At 38.4% G+C, this 25,615-nt stretch overlaps 1 protein-coding gene across 5 annotated transcripts in view; it reads right to left on the bottom strand.

The window, feature by feature from the left end:
* LOC145943153 (uncharacterized) overlaps nt 1–25,615 on the bottom strand; it is a 231,148-nt gene that overhangs the window by 189,367 nt on the left and 16,166 nt on the right. For all 5 annotated transcript variants that reach the window (XM_083050610.1, XM_083050611.1, XM_083050608.1 and 2 more), the window contains exons 7-8: nt 24,548–24,771; nt 24,395–24,436 (exon numbers count right to left, since the gene is read on the bottom strand). In XM_083050610.1, coding sequence (XP_082906736.1) covers nt 24,395–24,436; nt 24,548–24,771 — 266 coding nt within the window. The remainder of the gene's footprint in view (nt 1–24,394; nt 24,437–24,547; nt 24,772–25,615) is intronic.

Here is a 25,615-nt window from a genome sequence, read left to right as displayed (position 1 = left end):
ATTAAACATATATAAATAAAATTTTTTATACAAGATATGATTTACATTTAGCGACAAAACAAATATATATTTTGTACTTTTTATATATATATATTTTTTACACTATTTTTAAACTAAACTCTTTTTCCCAAATACTATGAAATATTTGACAATCGGCCATTTATAAACGGTTGAACTATAGCGATTGTCAAAACCAAAAAAGAGAAACGGACGAAGCTATACCTGGTTTCGAAACCTAGATCAAGTCCAACCATTAATGTCACTGCAGAGTTCCGACAATGTGTTTGCACTCTGCACCATCCGGAGTGTGTCTATAACACGGCGCATAGTTACAGGCTGCCCTTCTACCCTCGAAAGAGCCTATATTGATATCTATCTGGCGACACTGGTAACATCCTTCTCTTGATCCGCCGACACCGGCGGCCAGAGGACATCGCCGATATCCTCTGTTCGTTCGAAGGCCGGACTAGCCGGACCGTCTTTTCGTCCGACTCGGTGAACGCTCGTTTCTCATCAGCGGGAGAACCGCCATCAGGACGTCTCATTTTCGGATTCTCTCGTTTCAACGAAGACCTCTCGGTATCAGTTACGTCGAAGGGAAAGAGATATTTTTTTTTTTTTAATAAATAATCTCAAAATGCGGTTTCTTTCCTTAATTTAATAGCCGCATGTCAACATGGCGGATTCTTAACTCGCGTGCTTTTCGCAACGAGATAATTTCAATATACGCGGTTAAACGATGCACCCAAGAAACGAAGTGCTAATATCGCTTGTACCTATCGCCCTCGAGATCGAAACATTCCCGTCCGTGAGATGATCTATCCGCTCGCAGCATGCGTCTCACGCACACGCACAATCTCTCACAAGCTCATTCACCAGCTGAACCCCCTCTCCTCGGATACTATGTATTCATTATTACTCGCACGCAGGGGCGTGCACTAATGATTAGCTGTTGTTTGGTCAAGACGTCCTGGCAACGGCAATTGCGAGTTGGCAGAAACACCTTGAAGCACACCGACTTGTTTATGGAGTTTGCATTAGCATCGCACAGAGTGTTGTTGAATTTATTCGTCGCCGATAACGAGAATGAAAATTTCAAAAGTGATTCTAATTTTAAATATATCTGAAAATAATTCAGTGCTTCCAAAACGTTTGTGGACATATTAAAGTAAGCATGGATACAACACAATTTATGCATAGTGACAGAGAAAACTCTGATTTAAAAAAATTAAAATATTAATTTTATCTCTTGATAATTTTTAGAAGATTAATGTCTCTAATAGAAAAAATTAAAAGACGATAATCTTTTATCACATACGATTTGAAATCTCGATCTACCCTTAAATCTTAAATTATTCAGATCATCAGAAATCAATTTTTTTTGGCTATTAGAATCTGTTCGCTGTCGCAAAAAATATATCAAAATATAGGAGTAATTAAAATACGATGCTTGAGAGTGATTTTTTAATCGCAGAAATTTGCACGACGCGTTGTTACGATCGAATAATCAGGTGTTAAATGAAATTGGAGAACAATTCCCTATCTCTCTCTCTCTCTCTTTCTCTCGTTTGCCAAGTTACAGACATTGCTGACAAGCGTTTAACGTGTGCGATTTCTATGCTATTTGTGCACGCGCTTCATATTCTAATCGCACAATGTATTGATCTCCTATTCCCTCTGCCCTCTTGCTCTCTATTCGTCACAAACAGTCGTTAATTGCGCAATATGCAATTGATTTTTCGGCGAAAAATACGCCCATTAATTCATTCACATATCAATCCTTTTCGAACAAGAAACGCGAGCATCACGGATCGATTCCGCAGTTCCTTCTGATGTCACTTTCCGGTTACTCAATTTGCTGCGAGGCGATGTTGAAGTTAGAACTCGCGAAAGTATGCTGGCAATTAATGATCCATTGTTTCGTAATAATAAATATAAATAATTACGATTAATTATAGACACAACTAAAGCATCTACTGTGCAAAAATTGTTCTAAATATTCAATACTTCTATTAATAATATTATTAATCGCATAAAACTCGTGTAATTTAATTATTGTCGAAAATTACTGATTTCTCGTCCTTATTCCGTTCTACCTGCGGACAAACACAAACGAATTCCGATATAGACAAACGAGTTTCTTCAAGCTCGAGTCTCGACCACGAGGGTGCAGCAGCAACAGGAGTCGAGTCTTCCAGTATTCCAGTCCTCGAACGAGGCCTGGAGACGCGATTGGGAAAGCGACAGATGTGTTTTCTTTCCGTGTCGCCGAAAGGGAGGGAAGAGAAAGGGCCCCCGTCGCCGGGTGAGGGGGAGATCGTACATCAGCGGTCCCGTGTACTTTGGTTCCCACGCGACGCGCATTATGCGAGCGGGAATCTCCCGCCCGTTTATCGACTGTCCGGATTCCTAACGTCATCTCTTTTCCCTCGTCGTCGAAATCGAAGGGTGGAGCGTTTCGCCAAAGGCGGCGACACGATAATGCGTCGCTCCCCGAAACATCTCCACCCTGTCGAGATGCGACAAAAATCTACTCCCTCCTCCCTTGTTGTAGAATCGCGTATACGAATTTGTCAAAAATTAATTGAATCGTGAAAATATTTTTTTTTCGAACGCATAAATTATTCTGGACTTCGAAATGTAACTTTATTACGCAATCTATTGTTAGATAACTTTTGCATCATTTGATTTTTGCAACGTAACAACGCGCGCATCACTTGTAAAAATAAGAGAGAGAGAAAGAGAATTTCGTGAAACTCGATTCGAAAGTTTCGTAACAAAGTTTGTGATTTACGAGAGTCATTATATTATCCAGGTAAAATATATATGTTAAATATAGTTCTCTCGAAGCAACGTGAGAAACGAAACTGTCGCCGCAAGCGTTCTGCAATCCGTCGTTGCAGTTCATTAGTGAACAAGGATCTGCAACGCGAGTCGAGAGAAACGGAGAGAAAGATCCGGGTTCTCCGCCGAATTAGACTCTCTTATACATGAAATCATATATGAATACAGTGTATTATCATTGATAAACAGATGGTCTCAGTTATAAATATAGCACTTCAAACTGTCAAATCTCATTACGAAATACCAGTTAATGATAGTGAATTTTCAGCTGATTTTTCAGTGAAAGCTTACTGTTATAATAAATGAAACATAAAGCGGTGAAAATCAGAGTCTCCCGTGAAGTGTAGGTTTCGCGTCGACTTTCTTTTCTCTCTCTAGAAGCGGCCGCTAGGTAGATCGTTTCTAAAGATTCAGAAAAGTCACCGCCACCGATACTTAAAGCACCTTCTTCGGGTTTCGTTACGGGTATAATGGCGCTCGCGTTTGTCAAAACACGTCAAAACATAATCCCGGCCACGAAATCATCTCGGCAGGGTCCAGTCACGCCCCGCGATACATCCACGTCCTCGTGGATCGTTTAGGCGGGCTTCAGGTATATATCGAGAGGGAGAGAAAATAGCGTCTCGTTCGCGCGCGTACGACCCTTATTGTTGCCGAGTCATTCGGGCAACATTATTCTCCTACGAATTCGGAAAGTGAAAATTCTCGCGCTCGCTCCGTAATGATTCAGTTCGATGTCGACGAAGCTCACGTTGCTGTCCGCCTTCTACAATTAGATTCGTGACAACAGCAAGCGCGAGTTGTAAGATCGAATCACGAATGATCAGTAAATAAATCTCATGCACAAAACTGTGTATATAATGACGTCGCGACATTAGTTTGGATGTTGTCGACGATATGCGCCCCTTTTCTTAATAAGAAAATTATTTTTAAAGATATTGAAGGTGAAAAGTATAGAGACGTAATACGAGTTCAATGTGTGAATGTCAATCATTTTTTTATAAGTGATTTTAAAAGTAATGTTTTCTAATTAAATTACACTAAAAAAAGCATTTGTTCAGAAAATTTATCGATGTAAACAAAATAGAAAAAGTTAAATGCAAATTTAATTAATAAATTTTGTTTATCGTTAACAGATAATTTATCCCACCGAGTTTATTATAAAATATATACGCATAATTATACATATAGATTTATGGCGAGGCATAATTGACCGAAATCGCACACAGTGCGCTTAAATACGGAGTAAAGAAATTTCAAACGAACACGGTGACTAATTGTCAATAATTAATTTACTCTCAAATAATGCAGGCAAAACAGTGTCAACTTGTCTCAGATTGGCATCGTCGGGCACATTAATATTAACAAGATTCATGAAACCGCAACTTCACGCGTCGGTCGAAAGGGAAAAGTTAAAGAGCGAACGCGAATTTACAATTCCCGTTGCGTGCTTAATTACGGGCGAACGCGTTAATGATAATCGCCCGGCGGCGATCAGGCTGTAACTTATAAGTTTATAACGCGATTCGCGCAATTTGACGTAATCCCTCTCGCGTGGTTCCACGAACCATGTGATCGCACGTTCCCGCTCGAGCTATACATACACACAACACACACAAACATACGCTCGGGGGATCTTGACTTTATTTATGCAACGACACGTCGCGTGTCGTCTTATCGGCCGATTAGGAGGAGCGTTATTAGGTGACAGAGATCGCGTGGTTAAGCGGCATGGTACCCGGGACCGCCAGTAATGTCCAGCAGTCACGTTACCTTGTCGGGGGAGAGCGAAGGGAGGATCGGGAAAATTCACGAGAAATCAAACTCTCGTTTATTCACAGACGAGACGCGCCGTTGGCGGAGAAATCACTTGAATCTGTTGTGATAAGGATGAGGAACGCCCCCGACGAAAGGGATGTCGTTTTGATCCCGAAGCAGCTCTCGCCGAGAACTTTTCTTTCGAGGAGAAACGAATATCGCGCACATAGTTGCGCCGTCTCTCCCACTTAATTGCGCGTTTAATTACCCGGCTACCGTTGCACGCAGCTACCGGTCGAGAGGGAGTTCCTCCCTCGTGATAACTTACGCCGCGATCGCGTACGCGATACGGATCCTCGAGTGTAAACGGCGAAAGAGGAGTCGTTCCCGATGCGATAAGCGCGCGCGTGTGTTTCCAGGAGATCCAGCTCTATAAACGTACATTGTATGCGTACATCCTCGATATCTACAAAGGCCTTACGAGAAAGATTAATTAGCGCGTTCGAGAAGCACGTGAGCCGAAATGACAAACAAGACGTCTCTGATCGAGCAGTTTCCGATTCAATTACAAAGACCTCGATCAATCACCGATCAAACTGATCAAACAGAGAGATCAGAGAATAATAAGTGTATTAAGATAAGAATTCTCTTGCAAAAACAGCGAGTATTTATAACGAACGACGAAAAAGATGATATTGTTGAATTTACATATTTGTCATTATAGACAATCAACCAAGAATTTCATATAACACTTGTTTATGTATATAAAAAAATTCTCAAGACGAATATGCCTTTTTATTCTCGCTTAATTTCGAATATTCTCCGTATGAAATTATACAGTCCGCGAAAAGGATGTATTTCATAAAAAATATCGTACAAACATATAGAAATATCCAATCACAACAATCTAAAATATGACAAGCATTTGTACAGGTATTTCATCTATGATCATCGACGAATTAAGCTCCAAAACGATTCATCCAAAATTTTATAGAAACATTCTGAAAGTCTATAATTGTAAAGATAATTCACAACAGATTCAGATGTTTTTTCCTTCTGGTGGAATCGTGTAAATTCGTCACCGAATAGATTAAAGCACGAGACTGCTCTCGCATCTCGTGAAATAGCACAACGCGATGAAAAGAAGTGCGAAAAATTCGACGGTAAAAGTAAAATTTGACGCAGAGAGAGAACGGAAGGGCGACGGCGTGATCAATACGCTAACGAGCCGGTGCACCGTTGCATGGTGTACGATGCACATACATACACACCTACACATACATTGCTATGGCGTGTTAACATTTCCGCGAGCAATCTCAGCGGTGAGAAAAGTGACCGCGTTTTTATCGCCGCTTTTTTTCCCCCTTTCGACGTAATAACGCGGCTCAGGCGCGCCTTGATTAGAAGAGGCGAAAGTCCGCGAAATGGCCTGCCGATGGTTTCTATACCGCGACTCTCAATCGTGGTTACATTAGTGAAATAGCGCGGCTAATTGCTTTTAATTCGACACTCGTTATAGGAGGATTTGTATAAAGCGCGACGCGGTTCGACGGGGCTTCGCAGAAGTCATAAGGCTTTTATACCTTCAGGCTTTCTCGCTATTAACGAGCTTGGATGCGTTTCTCGTAACCGCGTGGAATATTGGCGGATTTTTATCGTCGTGGCTTTTTTCTACAAGAATTATTACAATCAGAGATTTTACTTAATTATTTATATTTTTTTCCATTCTATATATATTCTTTAGAAATTTTTATCCCTCCAATTTAAAAGAAATTTCAGAAACTACAAAAAAGTAATAAATGATAACATTTGTCGCAATTTGTCATCGTTATAATTAAACTACAAGCTTATTGAAATTTTTTCATAATTAATGATCGTAATACAGACGATAAAATCAGATGAAAAAAGAAAGATGCGTTTCTCAGAAGATAATTATATCAGATATGATCGACATGACCGTATAATTATGCAACGTAATTCATATACGCTCGCGGGCACCCGGCTCATCTCTTTGCAATTTGCAGCTGGCAATTTCACCAATTTCTCACATATGCCTTAAATGCCGCAATATCTTATAATGTACAACGTATTCTCCGACGCGGTACCGATGTTCGGAATCTGTACACTTTTGTGCCGGACTAAGATGATCGAGATTCTCCGCGATCTACCAATAAAAGGACATCTGTCTCACAAAGTCCATTCGTCGCGCTAAACGTCGCAAATGGCACGCGTTCCATCTGCCAGCAATGAGATGATGGATGCGTCCCGGTAGAATAGCGCTTTAAGCGCGTAAAAATGTTACACGGATATATCAGCGGCATTTCTAATGTCGCTTCGCCCAAAAGGATTTATTCAATTGACATATTTATAATATATAAACATTTTTGTTTCGTAAAGTATAGAAAAAAGTATTAAATATTATAGAAATGATAAAATATAGAATTATTTTTTTGCACATTGATACACGATATATGATGCTTTATTCCTTATATAAGCAAAATCATTTTCAAACAGTGAATAATTATATAGCGTTCTTTGGCAATTATTATATAAGTCTCCCCCCCCCCCTCCATCACCGTCAAAATTAAAATTTTAAAAATTACAATAAAAGAGCATAGCCGAATAAAACACTGCAAAGAATATATTGCAAGAAAATTACGAAAAAAATACGTGTGAAATATTAGGTGCATCTAATCGTTGTTACAAGTTTCTGAATGTACAGAACATTAAACTGCCTGCGCGTGTCTGAAATCGCGCTGTCATTATGGCATGCAAATTTTTCGTTGTTAGGCGACCGGCACGAATTATGAGAAAATTGCGGGTGAACCGACGAATATGGCGACGAAATTCACGCGTTGTCGTAGTCAGCCATGTGCGGAGAGGGGCGTGAGTGTGTGTACACACGGGGAAATTTGATTTTGTTGTCGGCTTACAATACTCAATTATCCCCTAGATGGACCGAGGCGCAACATCTGCCGTGGAGAATCCGCCCCATCTTCCCTATCAGACTCGTTCTCCACCGCTAACTGCTTGTTTCTCCCTTAAGGGATGGAGGCGAGGCGGATTCATGGACACGTTAGGCTTAGGGTACAAAATGACGGTATATTCATTATCGGAGATGAATCTGTGTGCACCTCCATTATATATATTCGCGGCGAAATTTCGACCTGTGCATTACAATTTCGTTACTTCGTATTCGATTGTTAGCCAAGCGTTTATTATTTGGAATTCTCATTATTCCATACTTATATTTAAATTGCCAATAACATGACATCAAATTGTAATATATAACGGATTTAGAAATTTTTTATTAATCTATTTCTCTTCATTTTTATGCTTTACTCATTTTTATAACATTAATTTTTCATTTATTTATCTCATTAAAACTTATTCTTTGATGAACGTATATATAAGAAATGATGAACATATATAGATATGATGATGTCTTCCCTCCCTTTTTCCCCAACCCCGGCAAATTCTTCTCAGTCAACGATCGGTACGGGGTACAAGAAACAAAAAGGAAGCGGACGAGAAGGCGGCTCGGAGGAAGCATCTCGGCGATTTAGCCGTCGAAGTGATACGTCTATGTTTAAGAAACGATTATGCGTGGGCAAGGGGGAGCAGGGGGGGAACGAGAGAAAGAGAGGCTGCTAAGGCCGAGAGCGTATGCCTAACGCAGTAAAGCGCCGTGGAAGTGTTGATCCTATAACAAACTCAATCCAGCCGCGTGCGTAAAAGCTTCATTTAGCCAGCGCGGGGCTCTCTGCGGATAGCGGCATCTCGTTGCATCGCCGCGGCGTGTCGACTCGTCAAGGTGGTGCTGGTGGAATCTTCCCCCGTCCGACTGATCAGATTTGATGGACCGATCGTTACGGGGATATAATTACTTGACGAGAGCCGAAGGCTCCCTCGCGCACACACATATATGCTCCGATGAATATAAACACGCGCGCGCATTTACATATGCAACAGCATCTCTGAATATGTGCATCATCTTGCACATATTTCAATAATAATGCAGATGTGTATCCATATGTTTGTATACAAAATTAAATATTAATTCGATTAGGTATTAATTCCGTTAATTAATTTAATTAATCTATGCAGCAAATTTCTTTTGAAGGTTTAAAGATCCTAACAATATACCTACTTAACTTTGAGTCCAACAAAATTTGTTTTCAATACATTATATACCATAACTACAGCATAATATATTATAAAATAGATTTTTTGCAACTTTAATTGCAAATGGAGTAATTTAAAAGCCGGAAAAAGCGTAAAAAAATTACGAGAAGTAATTTTTTTTTTCCCCGTATTCGAAAAAAATTTAACTATGTTTTTAACTATGTTATTGATACATAGATGTAATGCTTATAATTATATAAGGAGTGCAAGCGCATACGCTCGAACACATACGTGTTAACACGCATATGCGTGCCACGTAGATGGTCTCTCGGGCCCACAACCGGCTCTCCTCACCTCCGCTCTTTCAGAGGGTCCCCTTCCTTCGTTCCCGTCGACCTTACGCGTACACCTCCTGCTCCCCTTCTGCCATTCTCTTTTTATCCGGTCTCCCAGTACACGGGAGGAAACATGGCCGCATGCCTCCTCACATGGGCCAAACAATGGCGGATACACGGGCCCCAGCCCGTTATTTGCCAGCTCGTGCTTCGATGAAGTAGAGCTCCGGCTACACACAATGCTGTAAGTTCTTTTTTTTTCTATACCCGCCTTCTTTTTCTTTCTCGTTTTCACATTTTCTCTCTTTGTTGATCCCCTTTTCGTTGACTCGTCATCTCTTACCATCTGTTTCTGAATTTCAATGTTTGGCCATGAATTTTTAAACATTTCATATTTTACGAACGAACTCAATTTTATGTCCGATTGTTTATTATTAATTCTCAAAATAAGATAATTATTGTACCAACAATGCATATTAATTTTTTTTTATTCTTGTATATTATTATTTAACAAGAGGGTGAGATAGAAATATTTAATATCTTTGTTTGGCGCATGTAAGAAGGCATTGCATATCTATAAACGTATTTATTTAACTGTCATAAACATATCTTTAGTTAAAAAATATTTAGCTGCCTGTCTTTTATTTATTCTACACTTATGTGTGACAAACGTTTATAATATATTAATTTTTTAATTTTATATTTTTTCATAACTAGTTAATATTATTTTAGATAAAATGCTTCGAAATACACTAATTAGATAATGTTTTTACACAAATTGTAATCCACTTTCTTAGATGAAATAATTTAAGTAAACTCTTATTGCGCGACTTTTAAAGATGTTCAATAACTTATACCCGCGGTTCGGATCAGATAATGGCGGACGCACAAAATCCAGTCTCTGTTCACCAACTCGTGTCCCGATGAAGTAAAACTCGAGTCGCATAATGTAGCGTTCCTCTCCTCTTGTCTCCTCTACCATTCAACCTCTCGTTCCTTTCTTTTTATTCATGGTCTTTTATACATTCGCGGGGTGCCGACTATCTTGGAGAACTCAGACTCGCACAGACGCGAGTTAAGTGAGACGTGGGTAACTTATAAGAAACGAGAAGTCGTAGCAAAGGCCAGAGAGAAATTATGCCACGCGTTCTCTATCATTGAGACGAAGTATGAATTCATTTCGCACGCGTATGAAATTTTCAGTACGTATATTTCTGATTTTTTTTCAGTTTACTTTCTTTGGAGACATGACGATATATGTATTTTATATAACATAATATTTATAATACCACATCTCTATATTATAAATGTAAGAGAAGTTAGACTTTAATATTTAGTATGACTAATTGCTTGTTATTTGCCAAATATATATGTATAATTAACATTAACATAGTAAATTAAGATTCTGCACAAGTGCGCGTAAAACATATAGATTCGATATTTTCATACCAATAATTTGCAGGCATTTTAACGCCATTAAAAAATTTGCATATTTTTTGTTAACTTTGTAAAAAAAAAGCAATAAAAAAGTTCATCGAAGAAAATTTAATTCGCTGTTTATTCATTCACGTATATCTGCGTGACGCTAATTACGATGATTGCTTTAAATAATTTCCAACAGTTCGTTTAATTTAATCGATTACTACTGGCTTCGTCGAATTGATGAAAATAACAGAGCGAAATATGTCACGAGACGCGCGATCGTTACGTAATAATACGATGACAGGTGCGTCACACGTGTTTTATTGCATTCGGATAAGATCAGCAGTCGACGCTCGCGCGCATAACTTAGTCGCGAGCAATAAGTCGTTACAATTTAGATGACGATCTCGAAGCCCACGGCAAAGTGAGGTAGGTATGTTCGCGATGTGTTTGTCGCGATCGCACTTTCACACCTTCAATTATATTTATATCGCGGATCGCTCGTACACCCCTCGCATCAGGGTGTTTAACGCAGCGTATATAACGATTAGTTGGACTATCATTACGCCGATTAGAATGATTCACCTACGTTTAATCCATTTCTCGAGTTCTCAATTATCAAATAGCGATCTTTTAACTGAGTGGGGAGTTAATTCATAATTCCCCGGGAGAAAAATAATGTACAATATACATTATGAGATACAAGCACATCGCGTGAAAAACATTCTCTTTACGTTTTCCTATCTGATAAATACAATTTTTTTCGTGACAGTTATTTCTTGTACAACGAAGGTAAAAATATGAGAAATAAAGCATCAATTATCGAATTAGAAAAAAAGCTCTCATCGATTTGACTTTGTAAATATATATGTTACATAGGGGGTGTCACAAATCTGAATTCTTTTCACATTAAATTCAAAGTGTTTATTCTCTTCCGGCACAGACGGCAACAGATAAAAATTACGAAGCATGATTTATCGGAATATCATGCCGCTTGTATACGCGATTAAACGAAAGATACGGGCTGTCGCGTGAAATATTCACGAAGGCATATTCGGAGATGATACTTATTCCAATATTCGATATAAATCTTGACGCCCGCGGTATTAATATATTCAAAGGTTGCGCGGCTATTTTATAGGTGGCTTCAAGAAGGAGAACGTGAATTTTTATCCTCCGCAGAACCAATGGACCGTACGGCCCCCTCGTGAGAGCCCTCATCATGGTTTAGTTCCTACTTAACTCGGATTATATATGTAAACGCGACCAAATCGTTAACTATCTTTTACCTGTATTCTCTACAGCCTGCGGTTCGAAAGAAATTTAAACCCATGGAATGTAGCCGGATCGTCGTTAATAGCCTGCGAAGAATCATAATTCTTCGAGACTATGTTATTTGTATTAGCTATTTCTTGAAAACAACTCGCTGAAATTAACTAGTAAATCGACCGGTGAGAGATAGACGAATCGTCGAATTTCTTGTCCAAAAATCAGGCGTCTCCGAAATTTTTTACAAAAACATTTCTAAGAAGTATTGCAACGACATGATTTTAAGAATTATAGCTGAATTTTCTTTAAATAACTTATAAGAGCGTGCTCGAAAAGAAAGATATCGAAAATATGCAAAAATTAAATTTTTATAATAATATACGTGGGGAGAAAAAACATTAGATAAATTTAAGAGACATGCACAGAAAATTTAATTTTCTTCAGTATTTAACGAAAATCTATATATGCCATATTAAATAATGATATTTTATTTTTTTGCTAATGACACATATGTTCTGTTCTATAAATTATCCCTTCAATCGTATAAGCTGACGCTTTATATTCTCTCTCAATAAAGATAGAATGGAAACATCGACTCGCGCCCGACAATGTTTGAATATCTGTCAATTTTAAATTGGACAGGGATACGTGAGAAAAAAAAAGCAAAATGTCCCTGCGCGAGGGGTACGAAAAGGGGATGGAATGGTGGGAGTGAAAAAGCTGCTTGGTCCGCGCGCCGTACGAGAGAATTGGACCAATCAGGGCCCGGTGAGTTCCAGGACGCGGAGCACTATTAATCCCCGGAGGATTTGCCATGGAGTTTTTGCGTTCGTGATCTGAACCCAAGGGTGGCGTTGCGGTTGAAGCTGCGGTTTGATTTATCTCCAACCGCTTCTCACGCAACCGCGATAACTCACCGGCCCTTAATTTCTATTTTTCGCCCCGCTCGCCCTTCTCGACCATCGTCACCCCTGCTCCTTTCTGCTTCTTCATCGCGATCGCCGGTGGTGCTCGAGTGGTTGCGTTACTCCACGTTGCTACATACAAGCGCGACCTCGATCCAATCGACCGACATGAATTAATCGTACCGCAGATTCTTTGCCCTCTCGCCCGCGCCCCTAATCACAGAATGCACCGATGTCTGGACCTCGCGGTAATGATATAGTATAGATTAACCCTCTCATTAATTTCCCCGTAAAGTTCAGCAATCGCGATATATGTTAGATCATTTCTGAACAATTGCGAATAAAAGAATGTTAAGAATTGCTATTACCCTTTGTGGTTGCTTTATATTTATAAAATAAACGGTATCTTGCAATATGTGTGAGATTAGTATACGAGAGATGCGAGACGGCGCATTCTAATTATCTCACAGGTCGGCGAATAAAGAAGAGAGTCCTGTAATTTTCTCCTCTATTGGATCCGCTGTGGGAAAACGACCAGAAATTCCGACCGCAGAAGATGGCAGCAAATGGAAAATCACCGGACGCGTTGCGTTATAGATCCTATATAACCGGAAGTTTGCACCATTTATTTTCTCCGGAAAATGTGTGAGAAATTGACGGATCGTGGATGGGGCGGCGATGGCGTCGCCGGAAGAATGAGAGAAAATGCGAGCGGCGTGCTAGCTCAATGGAAGTAGAAACGGTGGAAGGAGAGGAAGAAGAAAAAAGAGCAGGCATAAGTGAGAACTCGCAAATGACGATACGATGACGATGCGCGCGAGCTGTCGGTCATAAGGGAAATGAATAACGAGATGCCAGCAGCCATTTCGACGCCGCTTACGTTGCCAGCAGGATATTATCGATTATACGATGAACGCTCATGGCGATCGATCAGGAAGCACGCTGAAATTCGATGTTCTGCTTACGTCTACTTGTCGGTTGCATTACCAACGATTGCACGTCAATCAATCGACTATATATATATTATATAGATAATAATTTTAACTATTGTATAGATAGTTTTATTATATAATTAATAATTACTAAATAATATACTGTGAATAATGAATTTGTTAAATATTTCATATTTCTTGAATAATTAAACTTTTTAATTATTTTTTGATATTATTTTTAGAACAAAACCGGCAAATTTTTCTATAGCAAAGTAAAACACAACTTGTTAAATTTGCGATATTTCATATAGAGATCGATATCTTTTGCGGATTACATTTATCGTTCAATTTACACTCATCGCAACGATCTGCTTGAAATCTTAGCATCATCAATCTTATTGCCAGTGATTGCATATTTCACTAACTTAATTCAAGAACCGGGCATTGTCGAAGGGGAAATTGGTAGCATTAAACCGTCCTCGTGTTTGACATATTACATTCTCAAACTCCGCATTCATATGTTGAATTATGCCTGTTCGACAAAGAAACATAATTCGTAGATGAGCCTGGCTCTTCGTCGGAACTCGAGAGACCTCGCCTAACTAGTTCTGGTTTCAGGACCTTCAGGCAATACGATCCTACGTAATTGCCTTCTCGGCTTCTCCTTGACCGCGACTTGGACTCCGACAACGTATCCAACGATTTTATCACGTCATTTTCTACGCTTAAATGACTCGATTCTTTACTTTTCTTTATGCAGAACCTGCGCCATCCTTCTTCTCATTCAATCTAGTCAGAATACCAAGAATTGAATCGGCAATCATAATCAAGGAAATGTAAAATTAAAAGAGTATATTACGATCGCTTAATTCTTGGTCGCAAAATGTTGATATTCAAAAAGTGATTCATGAGAGAAGAGATTGCAAGATTCTTTTCACATATATAATATTGTTTTGAAAATATTAATGATATCTCTCTCGCACGTCATTTGTTAATATAATGAAGTTAAGCAGCAAGTGATAACCGAGACGAAATGTAATTTGAAGTTGATTCAATCATCACGTTCGTCTATTTCTATTTATTCGAGACGCTCACGTAACTATATGCGATACAAAATGAATTTGTGCGTTAAACTTTGTCTTTTTCAATTTGTCACTCAATATGAGCTCAAATCTATTATTATCTCTACCAATTAATAAGAGAGTATGACGTAAAACAAAATTTCACTGCTAATTGCCTGAAAGAAACGAAAACCACGCTATTAATCTTTATAGCTGTCATTTAGCGAGAAACTTTTTCGATCGAATTCCATCTGAGAATCTACACTTCTTGTGTGTGTATGTGTCGTTCTTTTTTTACATTAATCGCGGATGATCGAGACATTGATCATTCATTCGATCATGCTTCTCGTTTGCTGGAACGTATGTTGTGAAATTCTTATACTATGCGATAAGCTATAAATTTTTACCCAATTATAATTACCTAATTATGTTCGAATCTGCAAACAGCGCGAGAAAAAAATAATGAAGATTATATTTTAAGAAGATTAAATTTATAAATTTTTCCGTGTACATAATGTAGTTTTCTTATTACTTATTATTATATGTGCAATATATTTGTGACTTTTACGCGATGATTTTTACATCGAAAAATTAAAATGCAGCAAGTAATCGAAAATAACATTTCCATGCCTTGTAAGATGTTTTCGTTTAATTCGAGCATAATTCAAGCAACTTACAAGAGAAAATGCAGAGGTTTCGTAACAATATTTTATTTGAAAAATCACGAAGGTGTGTCGACGTTATTGATACCAGGCTATTAGAACAAACAGTTATCGATTAGAAAATGTAATCGCGGCGGAAGATCTTAGCGAGCGAGAAAGCGGTTTCGGGAGGAGGTGGAGCCTGACTGGCCAGGGTGTGGCCCTCGAAATATCCCCGAGGGTAGTTAGCACATGTAGGAAACACGGTAGAGGGGGCTGAAAATGATTTAGGTTTCTCGGATGTTGAGGGAGGGCCGGGGAGAGAGGGGCAGGTGGTGGTGTTCGACGAGGGGGTTGGTTTCAATATGAGCCAGCTGACGCCTCGCACGCGGATCATCGCTGATACCTATGTTCCATTTCGATGGAAAGCGAGTTTATGTCCTACGTTTTGCTACCGCCGAAAAAAAACAACCATCTCTCGCACTTGATACCAGATTCGGCCGCAATAACGCGACGACCAAGAGGCCCAGAATGAAAAATTGGTTCCTGAACGAAACACGAGGGGAATTTTGTATATGTATATGCTGCTGATATAATTCTAGAAATTCAATTGTCCAACAGCGATCTCGTAAACATATGTTCAAGATGTTTTCAACTTCGCGAGATTTCTTAATCAATTTGGAGCTGACTTTTTTCTTTACTAAAATTATCTTTTATCGCAAATTTTAATTTAAAGTTTTAATTTCTGTTGACCCTTTAACGATTTATTGTTAGTTAAAACAGCTTCAAATGAATGAAAGAATCAATTGATAAAAAATAGTTCAGCAAGTTTAAAACCCTTTGTACATATTTTTTGAAAATTTGCAGTCTGAAAAAACAAAATTATAGGATTGAAAATTAGAAATTATTTATTTGTATTTCGTAAAGACTCTTATTTTTTTTATCGACATCGAGCGAATCTCGTTCTTTGTGTAAATTTTCCAAATCATTTTTAGTATAATTTATGCATTACCATCTTTCATTCTTTTGATGCGTATCTCGTCCTATAAAAAAGTTAGGAACTTGGTTTATTCTTCGAAAAAGAAAGAAGTATGCCGAAAAAGAGCAAACGTACAAAACAACATTGCAAGGATACACGAAACCACCGCAATTTTTCAAACTCGTCTCTGCCCTTGCGAAATCGTCGGAACCGTGTCTCGCTTGAGCTGTCCAAATATTTCTGGCAGAAGGACAAGTGGGAATGAATGGACGCGCGTGTCCTGCCAGCGGGACGCGCGGCAGTCTCAGTGTCGCGTCGGGATCGAGAGAGGCAACCCATAGTGCGCCATTGGAGCGAATAAAGGGATCCGCTGGACGGGCGGCCGAGAAACACGGCTACCGCCTACTCGATCGTTTGTAACGCCGCATTGTCCTTGCCGCGGTCGCTGTCGACCACGTCACCGCAATAGTAACAAAGCACGCCAGCCGGGCTCGACAATGCGCGAGATTTGTCCCAACGACCATTACGATGGTGAACGCATTGTATAGAGAGAGAGAGAGATCCACGTGCGTTTGCACAGCTTTGATTCTCCCGAGATCGCAAAGCGTCCCTTCCGGACTCTTATGCATGCATTATTCGTCGCATGCATACAGAAATACTTATGGTATCATATTGTATTACTTATAGTGGATTATATCTCTTATTTTTTCAACACATTTGCATTTAGTTTTACTTTTTCAAAAATTTACTCAATCGCCTTTCAAGCTACCATTGTACTACGCGTTTCATTGACTTTATAAAATCGCTAATCACAATGTAATACGTTCCCATCGAAAATTGCACGGTCTGTTATTTCTATATATCCTCTGATATATATATTCAATTAAAGTCTTTATGATCCGTGTGTATCTTTTCCAACAATGATCACAATACACATCTACGTTTCCACATCCGCTTCTCTCTCTTTGAATCTTTTTGACTTTTTTTCTTTGGCTGTTCTTGACTTTCGTGCGAAAACACGCGAGAGAAGATTGAAAAACTCCAACTCAAAAGCTACACCGACACACAATGAGACAGGTCGCGCGAGTCAGCCAACAAGGCCGGTTTCCAACACCTGGCAGCCTTGGAACGATTCGCCTTAGAAATTGGAAATACAAATTGTCCGAGGGTGGAGTGAAAGAAAACGTGTGTGTCGTGTAGCCGGAGAAAAACCACAAATCACCTACCCTCCTGTACGTTCTCCCATTGCCGTAGTCGCACGAGTGAATCCAAAATGGCGATAACAAGCTCCTTCTTGCCTTCGACAAGCTGCTGTTACATGGTGAAAGTCAAAGATCCGATGTCGTCCTCCCTACGAGCTCCCATTGTCAGTTAACATGCTATAATGAAGCCCGCGTGAGCTTAAACATCCATTTATTCCACAATAGTGTCGCTCTTGCGAATTTCAAGCGTCACAAAACGACAACAGATTTGTTTCCCTCTACTTTAAGCAAGAGATTTTGTATATAGAAATCTTCTTTACAACTTTCACAATTTTAAATACCTTTCAGACCTTTCTGCTTAGCAACTTTCGAGTGCTCTATCATTTTTTGTTCATATTTTTTTTCAAATATAAATTGACTCCAGCTTTCGCGTTACATGTTAGATGTTTGTATACTTAAACAGGCAACTTTACTCGTAGCACCGAAATTAATTATGAACCGTAACGATAACGCGTTTCCTCCGCCTCGGCTTATCTCCTCGGATGCTAGCAACGATTACTCCGTTTCGCTCGACTGACTTAATTACGACGCTCGTACCGAACGCGCGTCATATATTTCTCGCCACAACTCCGTTCGCCAAACGGACGAGGCCAATTATTAGATAGTATGTTAATGGGACGGACATACACACGCGCGTTTACGAGGTAATATATTAATAGGATGAACGCGTCAGGTAATTATTTTCACGTTATTCCTTGCGTGCCTCCTCGCGCGCTCTCGCCTACATAGTAATTCGATTCCCTTCGCTTTAACGCGCGATTTCTCCGCGCCAAATTGCAACGTCGTCTCGTTAATTCGCGAGCGAAGCCAAATCCGCTCCGCGAATAATAATCGTACATCCCTCGCTTTACGCCCGCATCGCCTGCCATTCAAACTTCTCACAAGAGAGATCTCGAACCGTTACATCCTTGGCATGCCAATTAGCACTATGGGCACAGCGGATATTTATTTCAATCTTCTCCGCGAGTATCGCCGTATTTGCAGTATACCTTTCCCCAGAAATTGCCGGATTTGTCTCCAGCAGCTCTCCTGACGATATCGAAATTTTTGCAGTCACGAAAACTACGTTTTATAAATCTTGATTCGTAAAGTTAATAGTTTAACTTTAAAAACGTAAAGTGTAAGGCTTGAAATTGTAATGATAGTAACAGATAACAGTAAATATATTCTCGTGAGAAAAATCCTAGTTGAGAGAAAATGTTTTACTTTTTAAAATTATTTTGAATTATCATAAATTATATAGCACAGTGTTGGAGGGGAGAGATCTTTGCTTAATCGTTATACTTCTTTCCTTTATTTTATATATCTATGATGAAAATAAATTATATGAATTAATGAATTCATGTCGATTCACCAAAACATTTCGTCGAAGAAGTCGATCGCATCCCGAATCAGTTCCGACCGTATAATTGATATCACGGTCGAGAAGAAATTAAGCTTGTCGCTTCGGCCGGCATTGCTTCGAGTAACGATCGAGAGTACATACAAGAGAAAGAGAGAAAGCCGATTAGCACTAAGGTCGTGTTATATTCTCGTGGGCAAGGAAGCACGAAACGGACGATCGTACCCGAGGACATAATTTACGCCGAGAAAGGGCGGGTAGCGACAGCATTAGTAGCTAAGTAGGGCCCTACGTTATCCTATATCCCCGCGAGGATTGCGCCTTTGCGTATATAAGGGAGAGAGTGCGTGAGAGAAAGAGAGAAGACGGGGAGAGACTCGGACGATCCTCTCCAAGGAGATTCCTATCTATACCACTGGCACCCGCCAAGCTGGAGAACATCGAGAACCATTCAGATTACAATCTTCCTTCCTATAACCAGCCGAGTCGGGTCTTTAACGTAAAAAAGAGTCGCCCCGGAGAGATGCTGCGTTGTTGCTGTTGTGTCCTTGTGTGTCGCGATACTGCCGTGGCTTACGCACAAGCGACACCTCCCAACCTCCCGTCGCTATTATGCGCAGATGAACAGACTATTACCATTTTGTCGGTCGAAATCGGGTCCTTTCTTGAATTTACGCGAAACTATATGCAGGGTGTCCCACAAGTATATTTTCTTAAACACGAAAATTGCGATATATTAAAAAAATTGATTAACAATCGACAAATTAATTGACATTTTAAAGATCAATTTTATTCTCAATTAATTTTAACTTTTTATAAATTTTTTCATCTGTTTTTATATCTTAACAAAAATTTAATTTGCGATTTAAAATTGTCAGTGTTGTAGGTCGTATAAAATATTGAAAATTTCGATAGCGTTGTCGCGCACGTTCAGAGTAGAAATATAGATATATAGATTTTAGGACATTAAATTTTGAGACACCCCATATATACGAACATATGTAAATATGTTGAAGATGGATGGCGTATGAAACACCGATCGCACACAAAGTGCTCGATATAAAGAGAGCTTCTGAAAAATCATCTCTCGGTCCAGTATCGTCGGCAGTCATAACAGTGGAGAACACCGGGAACCATTCCGATTACGATCTGGCTCCTTAACAACCGCGCTCAAGGCGCGACTTTAACGAGAGGAGAAATCGAATCGGATTCTGTTGTTCTAACGCGCTCGCGCATCGGTAAACGAGATGCGGAGATTATTACCATCTCGTGAGAGAAGTAGCCCTCTCGTTGCATCCAGTTCCGTATTAGTGTGCGCGTGTACGTGTAACTCATTGTCAGCTTCTCTCGTGAAGCGAGTATTAAGTCGCATTTTTTATAATTATCGACTGACAGACGTTAGAAATTTCACTGCAATTATAATCTACATTATTTTTGTTTTGACCTAGTATATAACTTCTATCCCGAAAAAAAAAGAAAATTGGCGCGAAGATATTCTTTAATAATACACCGTCAATAATTATTATACTAAAATGCAATTTCTCACGAGATGACAATCTCCACCTCTCGTTTATCTCAAAGTACGAGCATGTTAAAACGGTGACATAATTTAATTCGATTCCTCCTTCTTAATTTTCCTCCTGCTGACGTGTAAATGATGCCCTCGCCCTCAAAGCTGTAAGCACGCAAGACTTACTGAAGATAGCCAACGTTAAGCATATCCATCGGTCAACGACGAACATTACAACCTCATCGATGTAAGCCTTAAATGCGAATGTCGAGAGGATGCGCGGCCGCAGTGTAGGCAGGTATCCGAATATATTAAAGAGAGGAACCGCGTGTCGGGAGGACACACACGCACATTAGGCTGCCCGGACGTGTAGCCGAGAGATGCAACGTCCCACCAATTAATTAGACCCAAAATGGCCACCGATGGACCACCATTTTATCTCAGGTATACCACCGGGCGGATTCGACGTTAAGCGTCGAATGTAGTCAGTCGTAAAGTAGAGATAAGTCGCCGCCTACCAGAAAGGATCGCCGAAACAGCAGCAGCTGCGTCGGCAGATATTATGGCGCCGAAAGGGGGCTGGTGAGGATAAATCCCGTACAGATTAGATCACTGGTCTCAGGTTTCCAACATCGAGGAACCGACCGGGCTTTAACATTTAAACTTTCGTCCGCGATTATCGCTGCCCGATGCCGCCAATCCTTTTACGATAATATTGTATATTCATGCTTTTTATTTCTCGAACCCTACTTCCGGTGAGTTACTAACCAAATCGATATATATGTGAATACTGTAATTTTATTTAATCTTTCCATCTATTTCTCATATCTTCTTTAATTAGTAAATTCCAAAGAATATCTTTGATCTATTGATTTAATAAAAAAAATTAAAGCACAATAAAGCTATTAAATTTATTAATTTATGTTATATGGGTGCTTGATCAACCTTAAAATAATCAATTAAAAATGACTTATTTAAAAAAAATTTAGATAAAGTACCTATTGAACTCTCTCAAGCGAGCTCTCGACCTTTAACTGGCTGACCCTCAGCGCGTTCTTGAAAAGTCTGCGGTGTTCGCAAAAATTTTACCGGTGCAAATTTAAAATCAACCGCATGCCGGCATTATAATCGCCAAAAATAGATATCACGAATAAAAATCTCGCTACAAAATAATATAAAATATCGAGACACAATTATACGCGCGCATAATTGCAGCCTAATTGCAACGCGATAAAATGGCGATTCTGCTGGCGCAGCTGCATCGATTGTGCTCGCATCCTGTATATTCAACCCGTCTTATTCTCATCCTCCTCGTGTTTAATAAATTTTATTTCTCGCGCAACATATTAATCCGAAATTAATTATTATACGCGTCATAAGAATAAGGTGATCTCAAATTCAAAATTTCGCGGAACTAACATATACAAAAACAAGCAGAATCATATTCGCGATTATAACAATATTTCTTAAAACAGTCAATATCTTTCTTAATTTTCGTTCACGAGTCCTTATTAGAGACAACTAGCTCTCGTTAAGCGTAAAATCGAAGATATTTTTCAATTATCTTTTTTTATGTTATTTTTCGATACTAATCAACACACGTGAGATACAACATATGATATGAAAGGGTTAAATCGACGCGACCCTTCGCCGGAGCACGTAGAACAAATTATTCCCCGGCCGATTTCGATGACGCGACCGCGCATTAACGCGCTCCGCTCCGCTAAAGGGAGGCATTACCGGGCACTTTATGTACCCAACTCGACCTGGAGCACGCATTCCTGGAGCCCAGAAACGGCACGCACAATGTCCGAGGCGGGCCGGGGAAAGTTTTATGACGAGCAACGAAAGGGGATGTCTGGTGCGTGTGTGTGTGTATATATACGCGCGCTAATCACCGCCGTATTCGCCGTATTCGGCCAACTTGGATGCTTATCCAATCGCGACGCGGGAGAGGCGCGAATTCTCGGTCCCTGCGCGCTCGTAATTATCGCCAATTACGGGCGCGGCGGACGATTAAAAGCGATTTTCGCGTGCATACGCGGCATACGTGCGATACGGCCGGAATCTCGCGATGCGGAAAAACGCACAGTTGAATGCCGGCATCGCATTGCGCGATGCGTCGTAATCCGTAAAGTTAATGCGAGGATTCCTCTTCTCTCTCCTTCCTTCTCTCTTCGCGAATTTCAGCGAATCGAGAAAGAGGAAAACATTAGAATTAAATGATAGTAACAAATTAATCTATAATTGATTAAGGTATAACGAAGCACCGTAAAATTGATTCGTTACAACGCCGAAGCTGGATAAAATCGTCATTTTATTTCGTCGTCCAAAGACATCGTGATTTATTTGAATAATTAATAAATAATCATGTAGCTCTCTCTTAGATGATGTTACGTGTGATGTGTAAGTACGAATAATGTAATTTTCACCGGAGGTTTGCATAGACGCGGAATCGAGATAGAGACGAAAACTCGTCGAATAAGAAATATGTAGATTCTGTTTGTTTTGTCCCTCATCGAGACTTACAAGATAATTAGTGTCCATAAGCGGAAAATTGCTGCGGCCGCGGTATGCCGCGCATGCTTATCGAAATGCAGCGCGAACAAGAATTTCCTCCCAACTTATACTGATAATTATCGCTAATTACAATACGCTCTGAAACGGAAATTAAAATAGTATTGTACGCGCAATTAAAATCTGTCGTGAGAGATTTGTAAAATAAATAAAATATCAAATTTGTCTTATCAATTAAAACACAGTTCAGACAATGCGAGCAAAGAAAAAAAGTTTTAATAGCGCGTAATGCGAAATATAATGAAATGATAGCGGAAAACATTAATCTAGAAGATCTAGATATCGAGACTCTATTATAGGTTTTCGCGCCGTAGATTCAATTAAGATAGGCAATTACTCTAGCTATCATTAAAGAACTACTACCGTAGTTCATTAATTATACAAAGTATGTGTATAATAATATGATAAACTCTATGTGTGAGTTTTTACTCGATTTTCCACAAAAATCTTAATTGTTTTGCATTCAAATGCACAGCGGATATTATACATGTATGATGCTTTGCATGTGCAAAAGATATTAATAATATATTTATCGTTATGTATATAGAAATATTATTATTTGATATGTCAAATGAGAATTTTAATAACTTAATTACTATTGCACATTTTTATCGTGACATATCAATGATATTGTACGTTTACTTTCCACTTATTTATTAATTACACGACACTAATTGCAAGAAACATACTGATTAATTTTGTTGCAACGTGTTTATCCAATCAGAGCATGTCAGAGCAACTACTCTTACAGTACTGATTACTATCGGAAATATAAAATCAATAGAAAATTTTTCACAATGCATATGTATATATTGCGTATATCACATAAATACAATCCAAAGATGTATCCCTTTCTAAAAAAGGTTAAGTCGATTCTTGCAAGTATTGTTGTCTCTTCCGCGATGCTGTAAGCTGTCTCGATTTGCTGTGTGCGTTATATTCGTAGCATCGAGAAGCTGTCATCGCGAGGATTAGTAGTTTTTTAACAGTTTGTTCAAAATAAAATTAAATAAAATAATATGTTTTAAATAAAATATTATAACATATTATTTAAAACATATTATTATTTTATTTAATTTTATTTTGAACAAACTTTTAAAAAACTACTAACCCTCGCGATGACAGCCTCTCGATGCTACGAATATAACGCACAATGCGAATCGAGACAGTTAATCAGCATTGCAAAAAAGAAGCAACAATACTTGTGAGAATCGACTTAACATACCTTTTTTAGAAAGGGATGTTATAATATTTTTAATTCGATTAATATTTTTGACATTTATCAGCTGATTTTTGTCAAAAAATATTAATCGCGAAAAAGATATTATAACATATTATTTAAAACATGTTACTATTTTCAACATATTATACATATACATCCCCATTACCGCTATAGATAGAAACGTTATAAAATAAACAATTTCTCACTCACCGATACGTGCAATAGTGAAGTTGTAGTACACAGCACATCAATCTGAAAACAAAATATTCAAATTATGTATATACTAATTATGTATGTCGAAATATGTGTGTCGAACATCTCGTAAACAATGTAGTCTAAAAAAAATGTTTCTATTTTGCATACCTCACAGTCGCCCCGATGTCGCCCGATGCTTCCCCGAGCCTCCTCCTCCTCTCTTGGTCCTTTGTAGCACTCACGACACTCGCGAAAATACGAATAATTACGATTGTCCGACTTTGCACGGCACTCCCGACACGCGAAACTTTACACGGCACTCCCGACGCGCGACACTTTACAACGGCACTCCCGACACGACGCGTAAATCGTAGTGTGTATCGTAATGCTACCTGTAACAAATAAAATACATACATATATTAAAATATCTTATTATTTCGCATTATAACATACACAATATAAATATATGTAAATATGTAAGCTAGAATATTTAATTAGCAAATTTTCGCTTTATTAATATTTTTTAACAGAAATCAGCTGATTAAAGAGTTAATTTGCTAATTAATTTTTAAAATAATAATATGTTTTAAATAATATGTTGTAATACTTTAAACTGGATTAATATTTTTGACAGTTATCAGATGATTTCTGTCAAAAAATATTAATCGAAAATAAAGTATTACATATTATTTACAACATATTACTATTTTAATTTTTATAACATATTATTATTTTAAAATTTAATTAGCAAATTTTCGCTTTATTAATATTTTTTGACAGAAATCAGCTGATTAAAGCGTTAATTTGCTAATTAATTTTTAAAATAATATATTATAAAAATTTTTAAAATAATATATAAAAATTAAAATAATAATATGTTTTAAATAATATGTTATAATATTTTTGCCAGTTCTCAACTGTGATTTCTGTCAAAAAATATTAATCAAGAATTTATAACATATTATTTACAACATATTACTATTTTAATTTTTTACCATATTATTATTTTAAAATTTAATTAGCAAATTAACGCTTTAATCAGCTGATTTCTGTCAAAAAATATTAATCGAATTTAAACAATATTTATATTATTTTTTAAAATATTCTTTTTAACATAAAATCATAGATCGCGCTTGTGTTGTTCTAGTTAAATAAATTGTAAAGTTTCTTATTTTTTAATATAATTAGATGCAAAATTTATTTGTACTCAATATCATGAGTTTCTTAATTTCAGAA

This window comes from Prenolepis imparis, unplaced genomic scaffold, assembly GCF_030444845.1.
Source record: "Prenolepis imparis isolate NDT839.2.m4 unplaced genomic scaffold, iyPreImpa1.0 SCAF_11, whole genome shotgun sequence".
In the NCBI taxonomy this organism is placed as follows: Eukaryota; Metazoa; Arthropoda; class Insecta; order Hymenoptera; family Formicidae; genus Prenolepis; species Prenolepis imparis.
The sequence above is the reverse complement of the archived record's forward strand: the minus strand, read 5'-3'. Positions and strand labels throughout refer to the sequence as shown.